Source organism: Macrosteles quadrilineatus, unplaced genomic scaffold (assembly GCF_028750875.1).
Source record: "Macrosteles quadrilineatus isolate MER2022 unplaced genomic scaffold, UCM_ALF_1.0 Scaffold_8__2_contigs__length_117827958, whole genome shotgun sequence".
NCBI classification, from domain to species: Eukaryota; Metazoa; Arthropoda; class Insecta; order Hemiptera; family Cicadellidae; genus Macrosteles; species Macrosteles quadrilineatus.
The window spans coordinates 19,493,758-19,510,598 of record NW_026542601.1 but is presented as its reverse complement, the minus strand read 5'-3'; the positions used below and the strand labels follow the sequence as shown (position 1 = coordinate 19,510,598).

At 34.2% G+C, this 16,841-nt stretch overlaps 2 protein-coding genes across 3 annotated transcripts in view; one reads left to right on the top strand and one right to left on the bottom strand.

Annotated features, from left to right (window-relative positions):
• The window catches only part of LOC129000233 (protein artichoke), an 81,733-nt gene that overhangs the window by 33,836 nt on the left and 31,056 nt on the right, over positions 1–16,841 (bottom strand). The window lies entirely within an intron of this gene.
• On the top strand, positions 6,836–15,373 carry LOC129001860 (zinc finger protein 708-like). Of its 2 annotated transcripts, none has more exons than XM_054429318.1 (2): positions 6,836–7,005; positions 13,681–15,373. In XM_054429318.1, exon 2 carries the CDS (start codon positions 14,043–14,045, stop codon positions 15,084–15,086), a length of 1,044 nt encoding a protein of 347 aa, XP_054285293.1. In that variant the 5' UTR covers positions 6,836–7,005; positions 13,681–14,042; the 3' UTR covers positions 15,087–15,373. The 2 variants fall into 2 exon arrangements, with proteins under 2 accessions (XP_054285293.1, XP_054285294.1); XM_054429319.1 differs by lacking the exon at positions 6,836–7,005 and adding an exon at positions 12,600–12,686.

Here is a 16,841-nt window from a genome sequence, read left to right as displayed (position 1 = left end):
TTATTTGATAAAAATACCTTATTCTCCAGAAAGCAGAAACATTCTTACTTCAATGGGGGTATAAACAATGTTAATTCCTTCTCTTGCCACATCGACCAATGTATTTAATCATCATGTACTTTTTTGCTAATATATTAACTTCAGGCATAGTTTTGAGAAATCTTGCCATGAGGTTGCTGTAAAACTTTTAATTTTATATATATGCGACGGTCAATTACCTTGCCCGTATCGATCACATAAAGTTGTGCAAGTATTCTGTGGATGGGATGTACCATAATTTTAGTAAATTTGCGGAACCACATCCATAACCTAGTCCGGCTTTGTTTGCAAAAAATTATGCAAATGAGATGAGATGTGATGGCACTGTTTTATTTCCGAATGTTTTGTATGTAATGAGGTTTATATGCATTGTTCAACCTAGCTAGATGTGTACATCAAAGTAGAAACCCTGTACAATTTTTTTAAATACCTGAATTTGTTTTAATTCACCTACTTCACCAAAACCATAGATTAAACATACTCCGTGGTTAGTATATGCCAAAACGTGAACACAACTCACATCCTCAACATACTCCTCTACACTTGCATGGCTTTTATTGTATGACACAATTCTCTACCTGATTATTGAAAACTTGAATGTAATAATAAATGATTATTGAAAGTAGATCAAAAAAGGCAAGCGCCAACCCCTAAAAAAATTTAAGCTAACCTGATAAGGAATAATTATCTGGTCCTTTAAAATTGATATGTCCCACTGATTTTATAATACAATATTTTCTAAGTGCATTATTCTCTTTTGATGGCTCATCTACAGACCAAGACCTTTCTTTGGACACACCTACCAAGTTTCTATGCCCAGCCGTTCTCTCAAATTAGCTGTGACAAAAACCCCTAATCCTCCATAAGAATAACATGGGAATGGAATTTTAAGCCACTGGGGCAGAGCCCCAAGGGAATTTACCTAGTTTCTCTTTTGATGGCTCATCTACAGACCAAGACCATTCTTTCGACACCTCTACCGAGTTTCTACACCCAGCCGTTTTCTAAAATTAGCTGTGACAAAGCAAGACAGTTTCAAATTAATATATAGATTCTTCCAAAACATTTTTGGATTTGTAGAAGTATCATAAAAATCTGAACATAAAACTATTGGTTGTATTACCTTAACTTTCTTTACAGGTTTTATGTACAATATCTACTAGGTCTGTTTACTTTATGCACTGGTTGAACCTGCTCAAGCTGGGACATGGTTTTTTTTTATATTTAATAAAGTTTACAGTTTGTCCAATGTAAACATGATCACAATCGTTACAACTTATTTTGTAGATGCCTGAAACGTCAAATGTGTTACAATCTTCTATATGTGGATACAATATTTTACTCAAGGTGTTCTGAGTCCTGATGGCTATTTTAGAGATTTTTTCTATTATTTTAGCTTGAAATCCATTAGCTTGCCCAATCTTCTTTATGGGGTTCAATTCCTTTCTCCTACTGGCTTCATTAAAAGGAATTATGTAAGCTCGGTACAACATGGATCTGAAGGCTGCAGTCTTGTGGATCGTTGGATGAGTAGAGCTGTTACTAATCATTTAATTTCATTTCATTTATTTCCAACGGTAAACACCATTTATACAATAATAAATATATTTATGGTACAGACAATTCAGTCTTATGAGTAAACAATAATAACAACCAGATTAAAACTTGAATTTGAAAACAAAATGGATATAAGAAACAAGAAATCGCAATGTATAAAAAGAATAGAGATTTAGAATTGAGCTGCAGTGTAAAACAGAGATGATAAAAATGTGAAATAACAACCAACAATAAATATGAAACATAATGAATAACAGTGAATATAAATATGAAACAGCTTTTTTTGTGGCTCATTAGTGGCACCACCAAGGTAAATAATACGTTCACATAACCTCACTCAGCATAGAGCTGACCCGACTTCTGAAGGAGTTCGTTTACGTTACATTGAGTCTGTTTGCGTAGGTTTCCTGTAGATTTGAAAGTCTATCTTGTCGTATTTTCTTTCTAGTGTTTATTTAGCTACAGTTATTTAGTTATACAAGTCCTAGGACACTAAGGATCACTAACAAGTTCAAGAAATATAGAGTATCAATAGTCTTCAGGACTCAGAACACCTTGAGTAAAATATTGCATCCACATATAGAAAACTGTAACAAATTTGACGTTTCAGGCATCTACAAAATAAGTTGTAACGATTGTGATCATGTTTACATTGGACAAACTGTAAACTTTATTAAATGTTTCAAATACCATGTCTCATGTTGTCTTGGAGAAACAACAAACCGGAAAAATCAAATGTCGTACAACACTTGTTACAAAATGGTCACTCATGGAAAATGGAAGACAATGTATCTATTTTAAAGAATTGTAAGAAAGGAAATGTGATGAATGCTTGGGAAGAATTGTACATTTACATGAAAAAATGTAAAAATATAAATAAGCTAATTAATGAACAAGTGAATTTTGACTCCAGTTGTACTTAAAGAAACTTCCTGGCCGGCACTTCCGGTAGCCAAAAGTATATAAGGGACACCATTTTTTATTCTTGTCATTCGTCTATTGGGTCTGATGATGATTGAAGTGTCCAATCGAAATTGATCACCACTGCTATATACCATCTTTCAAATGTATTTACCGTCTTGTTAGTCAACATTATGAGTGTAAATATATTATTTCTTGTGTTATTAGATGTATATCTTTTTTTTGTTTTTACAGGTACAGTAGAGTCCCGCAAACTCGGCGTAACGTGGACTGGAAGGGTACTGAGTTTGTGAAATGCCGGGTTATCGGGAACTAGGGTTAAAAATAAGAACAATACAGTTTTTAAGCCTTTTAACCGCCTTTTTTATTAATATTTATATTACAAGTCAGCATTAAGTCATCAGATATAGTACAAGAAATCGTTAGTACCAGTTGCGAATAATTTGACTTAAGCTGGCTTGAGTCCATGATTAACACGGACTCAAAAAATCACTAATTTTCTGAGCCTGGTGATGGCCGAGTTATCCAGACTGCCGGGTTATTGAGTGCCGAGTTTGCGAGACTCTACTGTAATTCAATAAAACCTACGATGCTGATCAGGAAGTTATTAAATGGTATTTTACTTTTATAAAGCCTACCCCCGCCGTAGCAAACCGGCAGACTAAGCAAATTTCCATCTACTTGGCTGGAATTCCACAAAATTATTCCCTCAAAACGAAAAAGTAAATCGGTCATGGGTCTATGTCTTACCATGAGACCTACAGTAATAGCTACTTCCCTAAAGGGAAATTTGCTAAAAATGTATGTCTAACAAAGCATGATCTTTTTCAGAAGTGGCAATAGACTATCCTAGGCATAAGAAAAGAAACTGGAACATATAATTTTTTATGCTTTAATATTGAAACACAATTCAAGAAGCACAAGAAAATTGAACAAAAAAGACAAGCAGATAAAAGGAAAATTCCACTCCTATACTACACTTCCAACACATCTGAATCAAAATTTGAGCAAGAGTGATGTCTGAAATTTGAATGAGAGCCCTGTGTAACTATTGGACCATTTAACAAATCCTTCAAACAAGAGAAGTATTAACATAAACATTAAAAGAATACTGACTATAGTTGATTCATGTAGGCTAGTTAGTTACCAAGTTATCTGAAAAGATCAAAAAGTTAGATAGTGAAAGGTAAAAAATGTTAAATATCATTAAACAGCTTCCTTTTAAATGTCTAATATGTACAACAGTCTTCTCATCTCAGTGGAAAATGCGAAATCATATATTAGAGCATACAGGTGAGCGCCCCTTTAAATGTTTAATATGTGATAAAACCTTTAGACAAATAGATAAAGTAAAACGCCATTTGTTGACACACTCTGGGGAGAGCCCTTATATGTGCACCATATGTGGAAAGTCCTTCAAAGCCAAAAACATATTGAAGAGACATGCATTAGTTCACTCTAGAAAACGTTTCCATTGCAATACATGTGGAAAGTCCTTTACAACCAAAAGCAATATGAAGGCACATGCATTGGTTCATACTAGAGAGCGACCTTATAACTGCAATACATGTGGAAAGTTCTTCACAACCAAAAGCAATATGAAGGCACATGCATCGGTTCATACTGGGGAGCAACCTTATAACTGCAATACATGTGGAAAGTTCTTCACAACCAAAAGCAATATGAAGGCACATGCATTGGTTCATACTGGGGAGCAACCTTATAAGTGTTCTACATGTGGAAAGTCCTTCTCAGACAAACGACATATGAAAGAACATGCGTTGGTTCATATTGGAGAGCAACCTAAGTGCACTACATGCAGGAAATCTTTCTCAACCAAATACGCATTGATGCTACATACATTGATACATACTGGAGAGCAACCTTATAAGTGCACTACATGTGGAAAGTCCTTCATAGACAAAGTAACTATGAAGAGACATACATTGATACATACTGGGGAGCGACCTTATAAGTGCACTACATGCAGGAAAACGTTCTTAACCAATTACGAATTGATGAGACATACATTGATACATACTGGGGAGCGACCTTATAAGTGTGCTACATGTGGAAAGTCCTTCAAAGACAAAGGACATATGAAGAGACATACATTTGTTCATACTGGAGAGCTGCCTCATAAGTGCACTACATGCAGGAAAACCTTCTCAACCAAGTTTGCATTGATGAGACATACATTCATACATACTGGGGAGCGACCTTATAAGTGGAAAGTCCTTTACATGTGGAAAGTCCTTCAAAGACAAAGGACATATGAAGAGACATACATTGGTTCATACTAGACAGCTCAATTATTAGTTAAGGACTTGTGTAAAATCTATCACATATAAAATAAATGGTATCAGCATTCTGACACATACTTTCTCCCATAAGCTTGTAAACAACCTTTATCATAAGCGGTGAGAGTAAATATATATATTTTATCGTTAAAAATAACAAAAGTTGCAATCACTTTTGGACCGTGATTGATACAGCAATGGGGGTTGTACTATTTTCTTTAGAATTATAAGGACCAAAACATATTAATTTTTATCAAAACCAGCTTTTCTAAAAAATCAGATTTTTTAAAATTGTATGTCTTGTTTATGGGAAAAGTTACATTTACTTTTAAACCGTAATTTTTATGGAAATGTGATTTGTACCATTTTGTTTAAAAGGACTAAAACATACTAAATTTCTAAGAAAATTGTTCGGGCCGTTTTTTGAGAAAATCTGTTTTTTCCGTTATTTTATGGGGTTTTATGGAAAAATCTCCATTAAAAATCAAAATTAAAAAAAAATTTTTAAAGTTCAAAATTTTAAGAACCATATCATAATAAGTTAAATCAAAATCGGTTTTCTTTTAATCCTATATTTTGTTACCAGTATTTTATGGGAAAATAACATAATTTACAATAATTTTTCAACTGTATTTTTTACGGAAATGGGAGTGATACCATTTTGTTCACAATTCAAAGGGCTACAACATACTAAATTTTTATCAGAATCGTTCAGGCCAATTTTGAGAAAATCAGATTTTTCCGTTATTTTATGGGAAAATCATTATTAAAAAATAAAAATTTAAAAAAAATAAAAAAGCCTGGAGATATCATGGATTAGTACGGTACCTACATACCAAATTTCATCAAAACCGGACCACAGGTGTGGTCTGTATCTCTGTACACATCCAGACACACACACACACAGACATCACTTCGAAAACCACTTTTTGGGTTCAGGGGGACTCAAAATGGATATATCCACTCAAAACTCAAACTTGAAAATTTTGATGAAAACAATACTTTCTCCATATAATATGGTATAGGGGGAGAACGTAATAAACTAGCTGTTCGTGGCAATCGGTTCAGCGGTGTCTGAGTTTATCACTGCCAAACATGTGTATATATATATATACACAAACATCCTATTTTATACTTATAGATTGGATTTCAATTCTGTATGTTTTATTTTCAATATTTTAATAAATGTATGCTCATAAATTTTAATCAAATGAAGTGCGAATAATGAGCTGATGCACACGGACGTGGCTGACGAGTGACGTCCCATGTCTGCCTTGCGTCTGACACTAAACAATCGTACTTGCGACGTTGCCAATTCTACCAGGTCGCGGCCTGGCCTGGAGTTAAAGGTGGCCGTGCATGAATTCGCAAATCCCGACTCTACCTTCCTTCCTCACATACCTAAATAGGAACTGATTAGTTTAAAACGAGAGCTCGCCCCGTGGCAAAAAACTTGACCAAAACTATGTATTGTGCAAACTTTTCTATCTTTTCAAACTACGCTGTAAATCAAACACATTGTGATTGTTATTTCTTTAACTTTAATTTGTTTTGATTTTCTGTTTATATTTTGTTGTTATTTCATTACCAACATGGCAACCCATAAGGCTCATGTTAATTATTTTAATTTTAAAATTGATTTTTTGTGCTTATTTTTGAGCCTTTATTAAATTTATAAAGGGGTTCTGCACATCTAAAGGAAAATATCTTTCATATGGTACCAACGGCGTGTAATTCGGGTGATACGGTCCATAAGCTAGGCGTAATAATTCCGTCAGGCTAGCTGTCATAAGTTTTGAAAAAAAATGTGTAGTATATAAGATAATCAATGCTCGGTGGCACTTATAAATGCTTATACTGCTTTGTTTTTATTGTAAAGATTTCTTCTTCTGGTCTTTTTCTCCATCACATCAAGTTTTATTTTTATCTGTTATCTCTGGTTATCTCGGTCTCGTTATCTCCTTATGTTGAATGTATTGCTTCTAGTTTCAGTTACTGTAATAAACAGTAACCAGTAGGGCTTAGTCCAGTTAGTTGTAGCAGTATCATCACTATGATTAGTACCAATACCACAGAAGGCAATAGAGAGACAAACAGATAAGAATTAACAAGAAAATAAACAAATTCAAACCATCAAAGTTTATTTGGATTTGTTGCAGCAGAAAAACTTTAGCACTATTGTTTTCAGGTAAAAATCTAGTTTCTGGTGATACCGTACATTAACTTAAATTAGGCCTATTTTACTATTACCATAAGGATGTAGATAGGGCTGCACTTTACTTTAGGTCCTACACTCATTCAAATGAATATATCGTTTGGTTAGTTAGGTAAGGTTAACCTAACCTAACTAACCAAACGATATATCGAATGAAACAATCGAATAATCGATATTTTCATTCGGTTGTTTGTGTAGGACCTAAAGTAAAGTGCAGCCATCAAAAGATTTAGCCTAGTTTTATTTTAAAACAAGAAACTAAGTTCCCCATGGTCACCTTATTAAGCGCAATTCCTACTAGTCGGAATGTTGTTGGTTGTGATAGGCCTAAGTTAACTTAGCCTTTCCTTGAACTACCGGTAGCCTAACTTTGAAGCTTTTCGATTAGGCCCTAAGTTAACTCAGCTAGTTTGTTTACATTACCTATTCGAAAATGTGGGTGCAGTTTCTTAACTGGGCTACGCTAATATCGATTGAAAGTTAGTTTATGGATTCACTAGTTAGTTAAACCTTCATTCGAATTTTTCATTATCAGCAAGTTTGGTTAAGTTAGTTAGGTTAGGTTATGATAGTTTCATTTTATAATAGGCTTAGGCGTTTTGTTAAACATATTAGGCCTACTGATTAAGTTAACTTATTAATCAATTGTTTAGCTGCACTTTAGTATCTGTCCTACACTCATTCGAATGAAAAATATTGATATAAGTTTTAATAGGTTAAAACTTATTCGATATGTCGATTAAGTGAAAAAAATGAAATACATACGGTTAGTTAAACCATTGACTGACTTTATATCTACACAAACATAGGTTTGGTTAAAGTAACCTAGGCCTAACTATACCAAACTTAATATATCGTATGAAATAGGCTATGTTACTTGATATATCGAGCAATATATTCATTCAAATGAGTGTAGGACAGATAAGTACTAAAGTGCAGCCGAATTTTCGATCAATAGTTTCAATCAACATTAGTGTAACCCAGGTAAGAAACTGTAGGCCTACCCTTAAGTAAATGATTTTCTTACTAACAGCCAGCCAATATGTGACTTTAAGTTCCTCTATCATAATGACTGTAAGTTAATTCAATCCGACTAAATACAACATGTATTTGATATTTAACAAAAATTACCTGTCTATGCATGTACATGTAAAATCGAAAAATAAATATCTTAAATGTCTTAACTTATGTCTGTGATATATTTGAATTAAGCGTAAAACATAAGGTTTTATGCTACAATGTTTTATTGCTCTGAGTTAGTTGAAAATTATCTATTTTTTACGTGATGCTGAAATCATTAACTTAAGCCTATCATTGGATTTTATTCTTTTCAAGCCATCCCTGAACATAACTTTGTATATTTAGTTATTAAATACGATATGAAATCATATGGATAGACTGAACATGTCTAATATATAACGCATCACAAAAACTGCATACTTTTAGGGTTACTTTTAGGTTACAGTAGACTCCCTCTTAAGTTATCCGGACTCCTCAGGCCCGAGGCCAGTTTAACGGTTTTTGTGGTTAAACCAACGTCCCCAAAAACTCGTTCAAACAGACTGTTTAAATGCATACTGTATAGAGTATTCAACTTAAATTTAGGAGGGTAGACACGTGATCACTGGTCTCAAATCTTTCCCACAACAACAGTCGTTTCAGTACCACCCACATCCTGCCGATCTTGTCCAGTTTTTTAAGATGATATACTTACCCTATACAAATTGTCGGGTTAAAGAGATATTATTTCCGGTATCTCTCTCGGTTAAACCAGTACATCTTTAACTTAAAAAGAAAATTCCAGAACACTAAATTTAAAATTCTAATGTTATTCTTAAAATCGAGAATAAATAAACTGTTGTGGTTTACTTGTGTTTGGATTTATTTTTATAAAATAAAAAAATTAATATTAAAATATAACCATTTTAATAAAAAACGCTACCTACATTTATGCCTTCCCTATAGCAGCAAACCTAAAAAGAACAGGCACCTTGAATAGGGCCTAGTAAATAAATCTGATATTAGTGAAAATCCAACACTCTGCATTGGAAATTCGCTTAGTCTGCAGGGGTGGGGAAATTTTATTTCAATGTCTTTATTACTAATCTATATATTAATAGGCAAAGCATATGTTTCTTTAAAACCTTTTTTCTCAGCTCATGAGCATTGCAGGGAAAATCTATACATATTGTTAGAAAGATATTTGCCTGTAGATGTGCAGAATCCCTTTATAAATTAAAATACCTATGCTAAAAAACAAGCACAAAAAATTAATTTGAAAACTTAAATACAAATTAACATGGGTTTTATGGGTTGCCATGATGGTGACGAAATATGGACAGAAAATTAAAAAAAATTCCAATCAGCGTGAGGTGTAAATAGAGAAGTCATTACATATTTTTTTTCGAGTTTTCTTCCCTTATTATCCGGAAGTCGATAATGATATTCCTTCCAGCTTTCAACAAACTCCTGTTTGTTAACAATTTGTCATTACTACGGTAATATAATAATATTAATACTCAGAATAACAAACAGAGGTGATCCAGTAGCTCATCATTTGTCATCCAAAACCTCGACTCCCCCCCTCTTGACCAGTCTTCCCTCTCACAAAGAACAGACCAGATTGGCAGCGATTGTTACTGATAGCGATTGACAGGACACCAATTGAAGTGAGATTAATTAAACATTATGAAGTTATTTCTCCTTTCATTTCGCTTGACTTTTTAAATTTCCCTTTTCATTTAGGATATCTTTAAACAGGCTTTAATAATATTCACTCACTTTGAAAATTTCAAGATATAGGCCAGCAAATCATTAGTTTATTTTAGAAATTTACACGATTAGTACATTTAGAAAATTTTGACTTTGTAACCCGGTCCTGGTTTTATGTTAAAAATTCACCAGTGATAAGCACATGTAAATTAGAAATATACCCCCGCTGCAGCAAACCTGCAGACTAAGCAAATTTCTAATTGCCTGATATGATTTTCACTTAAATCTTATTAAATAACATTAGGTTTTTAACGAGTACCTAGGTTTACTGCTGCAGGTAGGGTAATAAAGTGTGTTTTAGTAAAATAATTTTAGCTTAGTGTAAAATAAATAAAATTTGCCAAGTTCTATCAAATTACAGTAGACCCCGTCTAATCCCACCCTTTCGGGACCGGAGCTAGCTGCTCGGATAACTCAAGATCGATTAAAACGGGCAATCCCTAGTGTTAACTTGGAAATAGGCCTATATAATCACTATTCTGAAGTCTTGCATGCGTTATTTACAAAATAAACTAGGCTACACTTATCTCTTTTTTTCATATAAGTATTGACGATAGAAAAGTCACAAATAAACCAAAAATACGGTTAAGTCAAATACTTTCAGTGATATAAATTATATTCGTAGGCAAGAGTCAATAAAAAATCTTTTTAGCGAATTTCCCAAATAGCGAATTCCATATAGGGAATAAGCTATTACCGTAGGTCTCATGGTAAGACCTAGACCCGGAACATCTGATTGACATATTCGTTATCTAGCCCTCCAAGTGTCCATAGTTTAGGCCTTAATGTCCACCTATTTTTGGCCCCTTTGCAAGGTTTTATTAAAACTGATCTGAGAAGCTTAAAACAATGTTAATTCTAATGTTCTATATACCATTTTGTTTGGAAAATCATGGGCTTCAATATTATATATAAAACATAAGGAACATTTAAAAAAAAAAAATTTTTAGGTAAAAAAAAATATAATTTCGAAAATTTTCAAACAAAAAAAATAAGTTTGCGCTCAATGAAATTGTATACATTATAGGCCTATAAATATTTGAAAATAGCCACTTTGTTCTAAATTTAATGAGGATTACAAATATATAATCATATAGCGAGGTAAGTTATCAAATAAATAAGTTATGAGCGAAAAACGGATTTCAGTACATAGTGTTTAGCTAAGAATGCATAGCCTAACCATAGCTAGGAATCTGGCTGATAATTTACATCAATATCACTACCTACTTCTTCAGGATCATCAACCAGCACTTCAAAACCACTTAAATCTTCTTATAATGCACCACGTATATCACTACTTTTGATTTTTAACACTAAAACAATGATAAACGTAATAAAACACATCAGTCATCAGACCGGGGGAACCTAGCTGTTTACAAATACACGCACGTCAGCTGTCTGCTACAATATTTTCGGAACTAAAATGAATAGCGCTTAGAGACAGGCCTCTGGAGAAAGCTTAGAATATTACGGAAAGAACGATACCTAACTCGATCCAGTTTAATCCGATTCAGTCAGTCATAGAGCCTTCGCCGTAAACGATGTTTGTGCGTCTTAAACTCGACGCGTGACCCTACACAAAGTGTGTTGTGCGTCTATTTTTTGACGCGTGACCCTCGGAGGGCTAATCCATTTTGTAAAAGTCTTCATTTAACCAGATCAATAGTTACAATTACAGGAATATTGGTGTACAAATTTGAAACATCAAATGTGGGGCCATTCTCCATGGACACAGGAATTACTTCTGCTACAGAAAAAGGCGCTGAGGATAATAACATCTTCTGGCTACAAAGCGCACTGTCGTCCCATCTTCCTGGAGCTGGGTGTGTTGACTGTTTATAGCCAGTATGTCCTCAATGTCTTGATCCTGCTGAAGGCTAATATCCACCATTTTGTTGTGAGAGACAATATTCATAGTCACCATACCCGTCAAGCTTGTGACATTGATTTGCCGAGATGCCGCCTAGCCCGCTCACTGAAGAGCTATCCTCGGTCTGCGATAAGGTTTTTTAATTCCTTGACGGTGCATGTACGCGACCTGGACCTTGACGATTTTAAGACGGCCCTACGTGACAGGCTGGTAAATAGGCCTCTTTACAGCCTTGAAGAGCTAGGCAACGAGCCACTTTTTAGCCATTGCCACAGTGTAAATAATGTGTAAATAGTTTTCTTAGTATTAAGTAAATACCTATGACGCAGTCATACCGATATCATCGGTCAACGACACAGACTTCAAGTATTCAAGTAAGTATTCAAGTAATGAAACTAACCTACAACTTGATTCTATATCTATGTTCTGAACACATTCAACAAAATCATAACTATTCATTATTACATTATATATGTATTCTAATTCTAAATCTTGGTTCAACTTACTTGCTAACATTTTTGTAACAATGTAAGTAGGACCACATTTAATGTTAACTACACCCGAATCTCACGTTTACCGAGAATTTGAAGAAAACAACAAGATCAATTTCCTGGACCTAACACTAGAAAGAAAATATGACAAGATAGACTTTATTTATTTATTTATTTACCAACGTCAATACACCAATTTACAAAGATAATAATTTGACACCTACAACAGTGAATGTTTGTGTTTTGTACTAGGTACAATAATAAACAATGAAAAGGATAACAATAATAGAAATTAAATTAGTAACAATAATAAATAATGAAATGAATAACAATAATAAAAGATTAAATGAGCAACAATAATAATGATTTGAGAGATATATAAACAAGAACGATAACAGTACCAACAGTGAAATATTACAGAGCGTCACATTCCTCCGCTGCCACTCGCCTAACAGCCTCCAAACTGGAAGCGAAAAAGTCGACCGACAAGCAGATCTCGTTCCCAGAGGGCATCAGACGTGGTATGGGACCTTTTCTCAATATGTGGCTTCATAGTATGCATTTTTTTTACAAAAAAAAAACATGAAAAGCTAGTAGTTTTTACATAACCTACCGAAAACGAGAACTGGGATTGTAAAGCAACATACTCAACTGAAATTGCATGATTGTGCCATTTTTATTAGCTCGGGGATGGAAGTGATTGAATTTATCAAGCACTTATGATCTTCTTTCTTGAGCACGCATTATAAATGATCATTAAGTAGCATAGTGATAGAAAAAGGCAGATGCCAACCCTTAAGCCTGTGTCACACTACGCTACTTTACTAGCAGCTAGCGAAATAGCAGCTACTAAGTAGCCAATGTGACATAGGCAGTAGCAGCTACTAAGAGTAGCGCGCTAGTGAAATTTTACTAGCATGGAAAGTTGAACATGTCCAACTTTCCGTGCTACTAAACTGCGCTAGTGAGTCACGTGACCAACTAGCAGCTATCAAATAGCGACTGTCGCCCAGTGTGACAGCTTCAATAGCAGACAAGCGGCTACTTGCACCACGTGCTGTCAGCCTGATTTGTTTATTCTCGTTCATTTTGAATAATTTCTGAAGTAATCATGAGTGATCCGAAGTGGGGTGGGGGAGATGTGATTAATTTTTTGAACTTGTATAAAAAATATCCGTGTCTTTGGGACATAACCTCTCTTGAGCTAAACTAGTAGTAGCAGCTAGTGAATAGACGCTACCAAAATAAGTGTGACAGGAAAAGTAGCTGCTATTTCAGTAGCTGCTACTAGGTAGCTGCTAGTAAGTAGCCAAGTGTGACACAGGCTTTAAAATATTAAAATTTTTGTTAAAAATATTAGGTGAAACTCACTGCAAATAATCGTTCAACAAAATTATTCCCTCAAAACGAAAAAGTAAATCGGTCGTGGGTCTATGTCTTACCATGAAACCTACAGTAACAGCTAAAGGGAAATTTGCTAAAAATGTATGTCTAACAAAGCATGATCTTTTTCAGAAGTGGCAATAGACTATCCTAGGCATAAGAAAAGAAACTGGAACATATTATTTTTTATGCTTTAAAATTGAAACACAATTCAAGCAGCACAAAAAAATTGAACAAAAAAGACAAACAGATAAAAGGAAAATTCCACTCCTATACTACACTTCCAACACATCTGTATCAAGATTTGAGCAAGAGGGATGTCTGAAAATTGAATGAGAGCCCTGTGTAACTATTGGACCATTTAACAAATCCTTCAAACAAGAGAAGTATTAACATAAACATTAAAAGCATGCTGACTATAGTTGATTCATGTAGGCTAGTTAGTTTCTAGGTTATCTGACAAGATCAAAAAGTTAGATAGTGAAAGGTAAAAAATGTTAAATAACATTAAACAGCTTCCTTACAAATGTCTATTATGTACAACAGTCTTCTCATCTCAGTGGAAAATGAGAAATCATATATTAGAGCATACAGGTGAGCGCCCCTTTAAATGTTTAATATGTGAGAAAACCTTTATACAAATAGGTCAAGCAAAACGTCATTTGTTGACACACTCTGGGGAGAGCCCTTATAAGTGCACTATATGTGGAAAGTCCTTCAAAGCCAAAAGAAATATGAAGGCACATGCATCGGTTCATACTGGGGAGCAACCTTATAAGTGCAATACATGTGGAAAGTCCTTAACGAACAAACGCAGCATGAGGAGACATGCATTGGTTCATACTGGGGAGCAACCATATAAGTGCACTACATGCAGGAAATCTTTCTCATCCAAATACGCATTGATGCTACATACATTGATACATACTGGGGAGCTACCTTATAAGTGTGCTACATGTGGAAAGTCCTTCAAATACAAAAGGTATATGAAGGAACATGCATCGGTTCATACTGGGGAGCAACCTTATAACTGCAATACATGTGGAAAGTCCTTTACGAACAAAGGCAGCATGAGGAGACATGCATTGATACATACTGGGGAGCGACCTTATAAGTGTGCTACATGTGGAAAGTCCTTCAAATACAAAGGAAATATGAAGAGTCATACATCATATGTTCATACTGGAGAGCTGCCTCATAAGTGCACTACATGCAGGAAAACCTTCTTAACCAATTGCGCATTGATGAGACATACATTGATACATACTGGGGAGCGACCTTATAAGTGTGCTACATGTGGAAAGTCCTTCAAAGACAAAGGACATATGAAGAGACATACATTTGTTCATACTGGAGAGCAAACTCATAAGTGCACTACATGCAGGAAAACCTTCTCAACCAAGTTTGCATTGATGAGACATACATTGATACATACTGGGGAGCGACCTTATAAGTGTGCTACATGTGGAAAGTCCTTCAAAGACAAAGGACATATGAAGAGACATACATTGGTTCATACTAGGCAGCCCAATTATTAGTTAAGGACTTGTGTAAAATCTATCACATATAAAATAAACGGTATCAGCATTCTGACACATACTTTTTCCCATAAGCTTGTGAACAACCTTTATCATAAGCGGTGAGAGTAAATATATATTTTATCGTTAAAAATAACAAAAGTTGCAATCACTTTTGGACCGTGATTGATACAGCAATGGGGTGTTGTACTATTTTCTTTAGAATTATGAGGACCAAAACATATTAATTTTGATCAAAACCAGCTTTAAAAAAAAACTCAGATTTTTTAAAATTGTATGTTTGGTTATGGGAAAAGTTACAATTACTTTTTAACCGTAATTTTTATGGAAATGTGATTTGTACCATTTTGTTTAGAATTTAAAGGACTATAACATACTAAATTTCTAAGAAAATTGTTCAGGCCGTTTTTTGAGAAAATCTTTTTTTTTCGTTATTTTATGGTGTTTTATGGAAAAATCCCCATTAAAAATCAAAATTAAAAAAAAATTTAAAGTTCAAAATTTTAGGAACCATATCATACTAAGTTAAGTTGTACATTTTTTGGGTTCAGGGGACTCAAAATGGATATATCCACTCAAAACTCAAATTTGAAAATTTTGATGAAAACAATACTTTCTTCATAAAATATGGTATAGGGGGAGAACATAATAAACTAGCTGTTGTAAACGTGCTTCGCACCAGGAAGAGAGGCAAAAACTTTCTGATAATCAAAATTAAATGTTTAATAGTAAACGTCATTTAACAATATATCATTATATCTAACTAATGGACGAATTAGAAGTTTTTCAATTTAAAATTCAGAATGTGTATTACAAGCCAACAGTTACTCAGTATTGCAATAGAAAATGTCTTCAAAACGAACAACAATATACTTGGTGAATTACTCTACTCCAACACAGTACTGTAACTGTACAATATATTAGGTGGCGTTAATTTTACGGGGCTTAAGAATTCATACAGCTTTAAGTGCATTAATAATACTTTGGCAAAAAGTAAGCTATCTTATTTCAAAATTATAGGCAGAGTCACGAAATAGGACAGACTTGTTGCTCGCCACTCTTAGTCTTCCTTTCTACAAAAATCGCCGGACAAAATACCCAGAATTCCTTAATTGCCACCAGCATAAAAGGTTTTTGTGATGAAGTAATCTTATAATAAACTCATTTTGATAGCCCCAGGATTGCCCCTTATGACTAATAATGGTAGAAACGCATCTTGTCAGACAATCCTTAATAATATATGTAAGGTAGAGTCGAATTTTACTTGCTACATATGTTCTGGCGGTTCTTTAACTCCACCATCGGAGGCTTACAAAAGGATTTACTTCTGGAGGTGTCGTCAGAATATGTTACAAACATTAAACACGAAACGATAACAGATAGGCCTATCAATTCACGCGTGTATATTGCCGCGGGCAGGACTGGAAGTAAACTGAATCAGGTTATGACGGAAAGACGTGGTCTGTTTTATCAAAAGCTGATATTGGACTAATTGTAGTGACGAAGGAGAGTGTTGAAAATATAATGGGATTCATAATTGAGTTTTCCATTCAAAATTATTGACAATAATAACCAATTTATATGCTGGATATAAATTATGGTCTCGAAATTCTACAGTACTGCGCGAAAGGAAATTTTTAAATACTTTTGAAGAGTTTGAAATTTATAAATACATAGAACTAGGGACAGCACCCAATTTTTGAGTAAAAACACTCGATTAACTATGAATTCCATTATATTTTCAACACTCTTCTC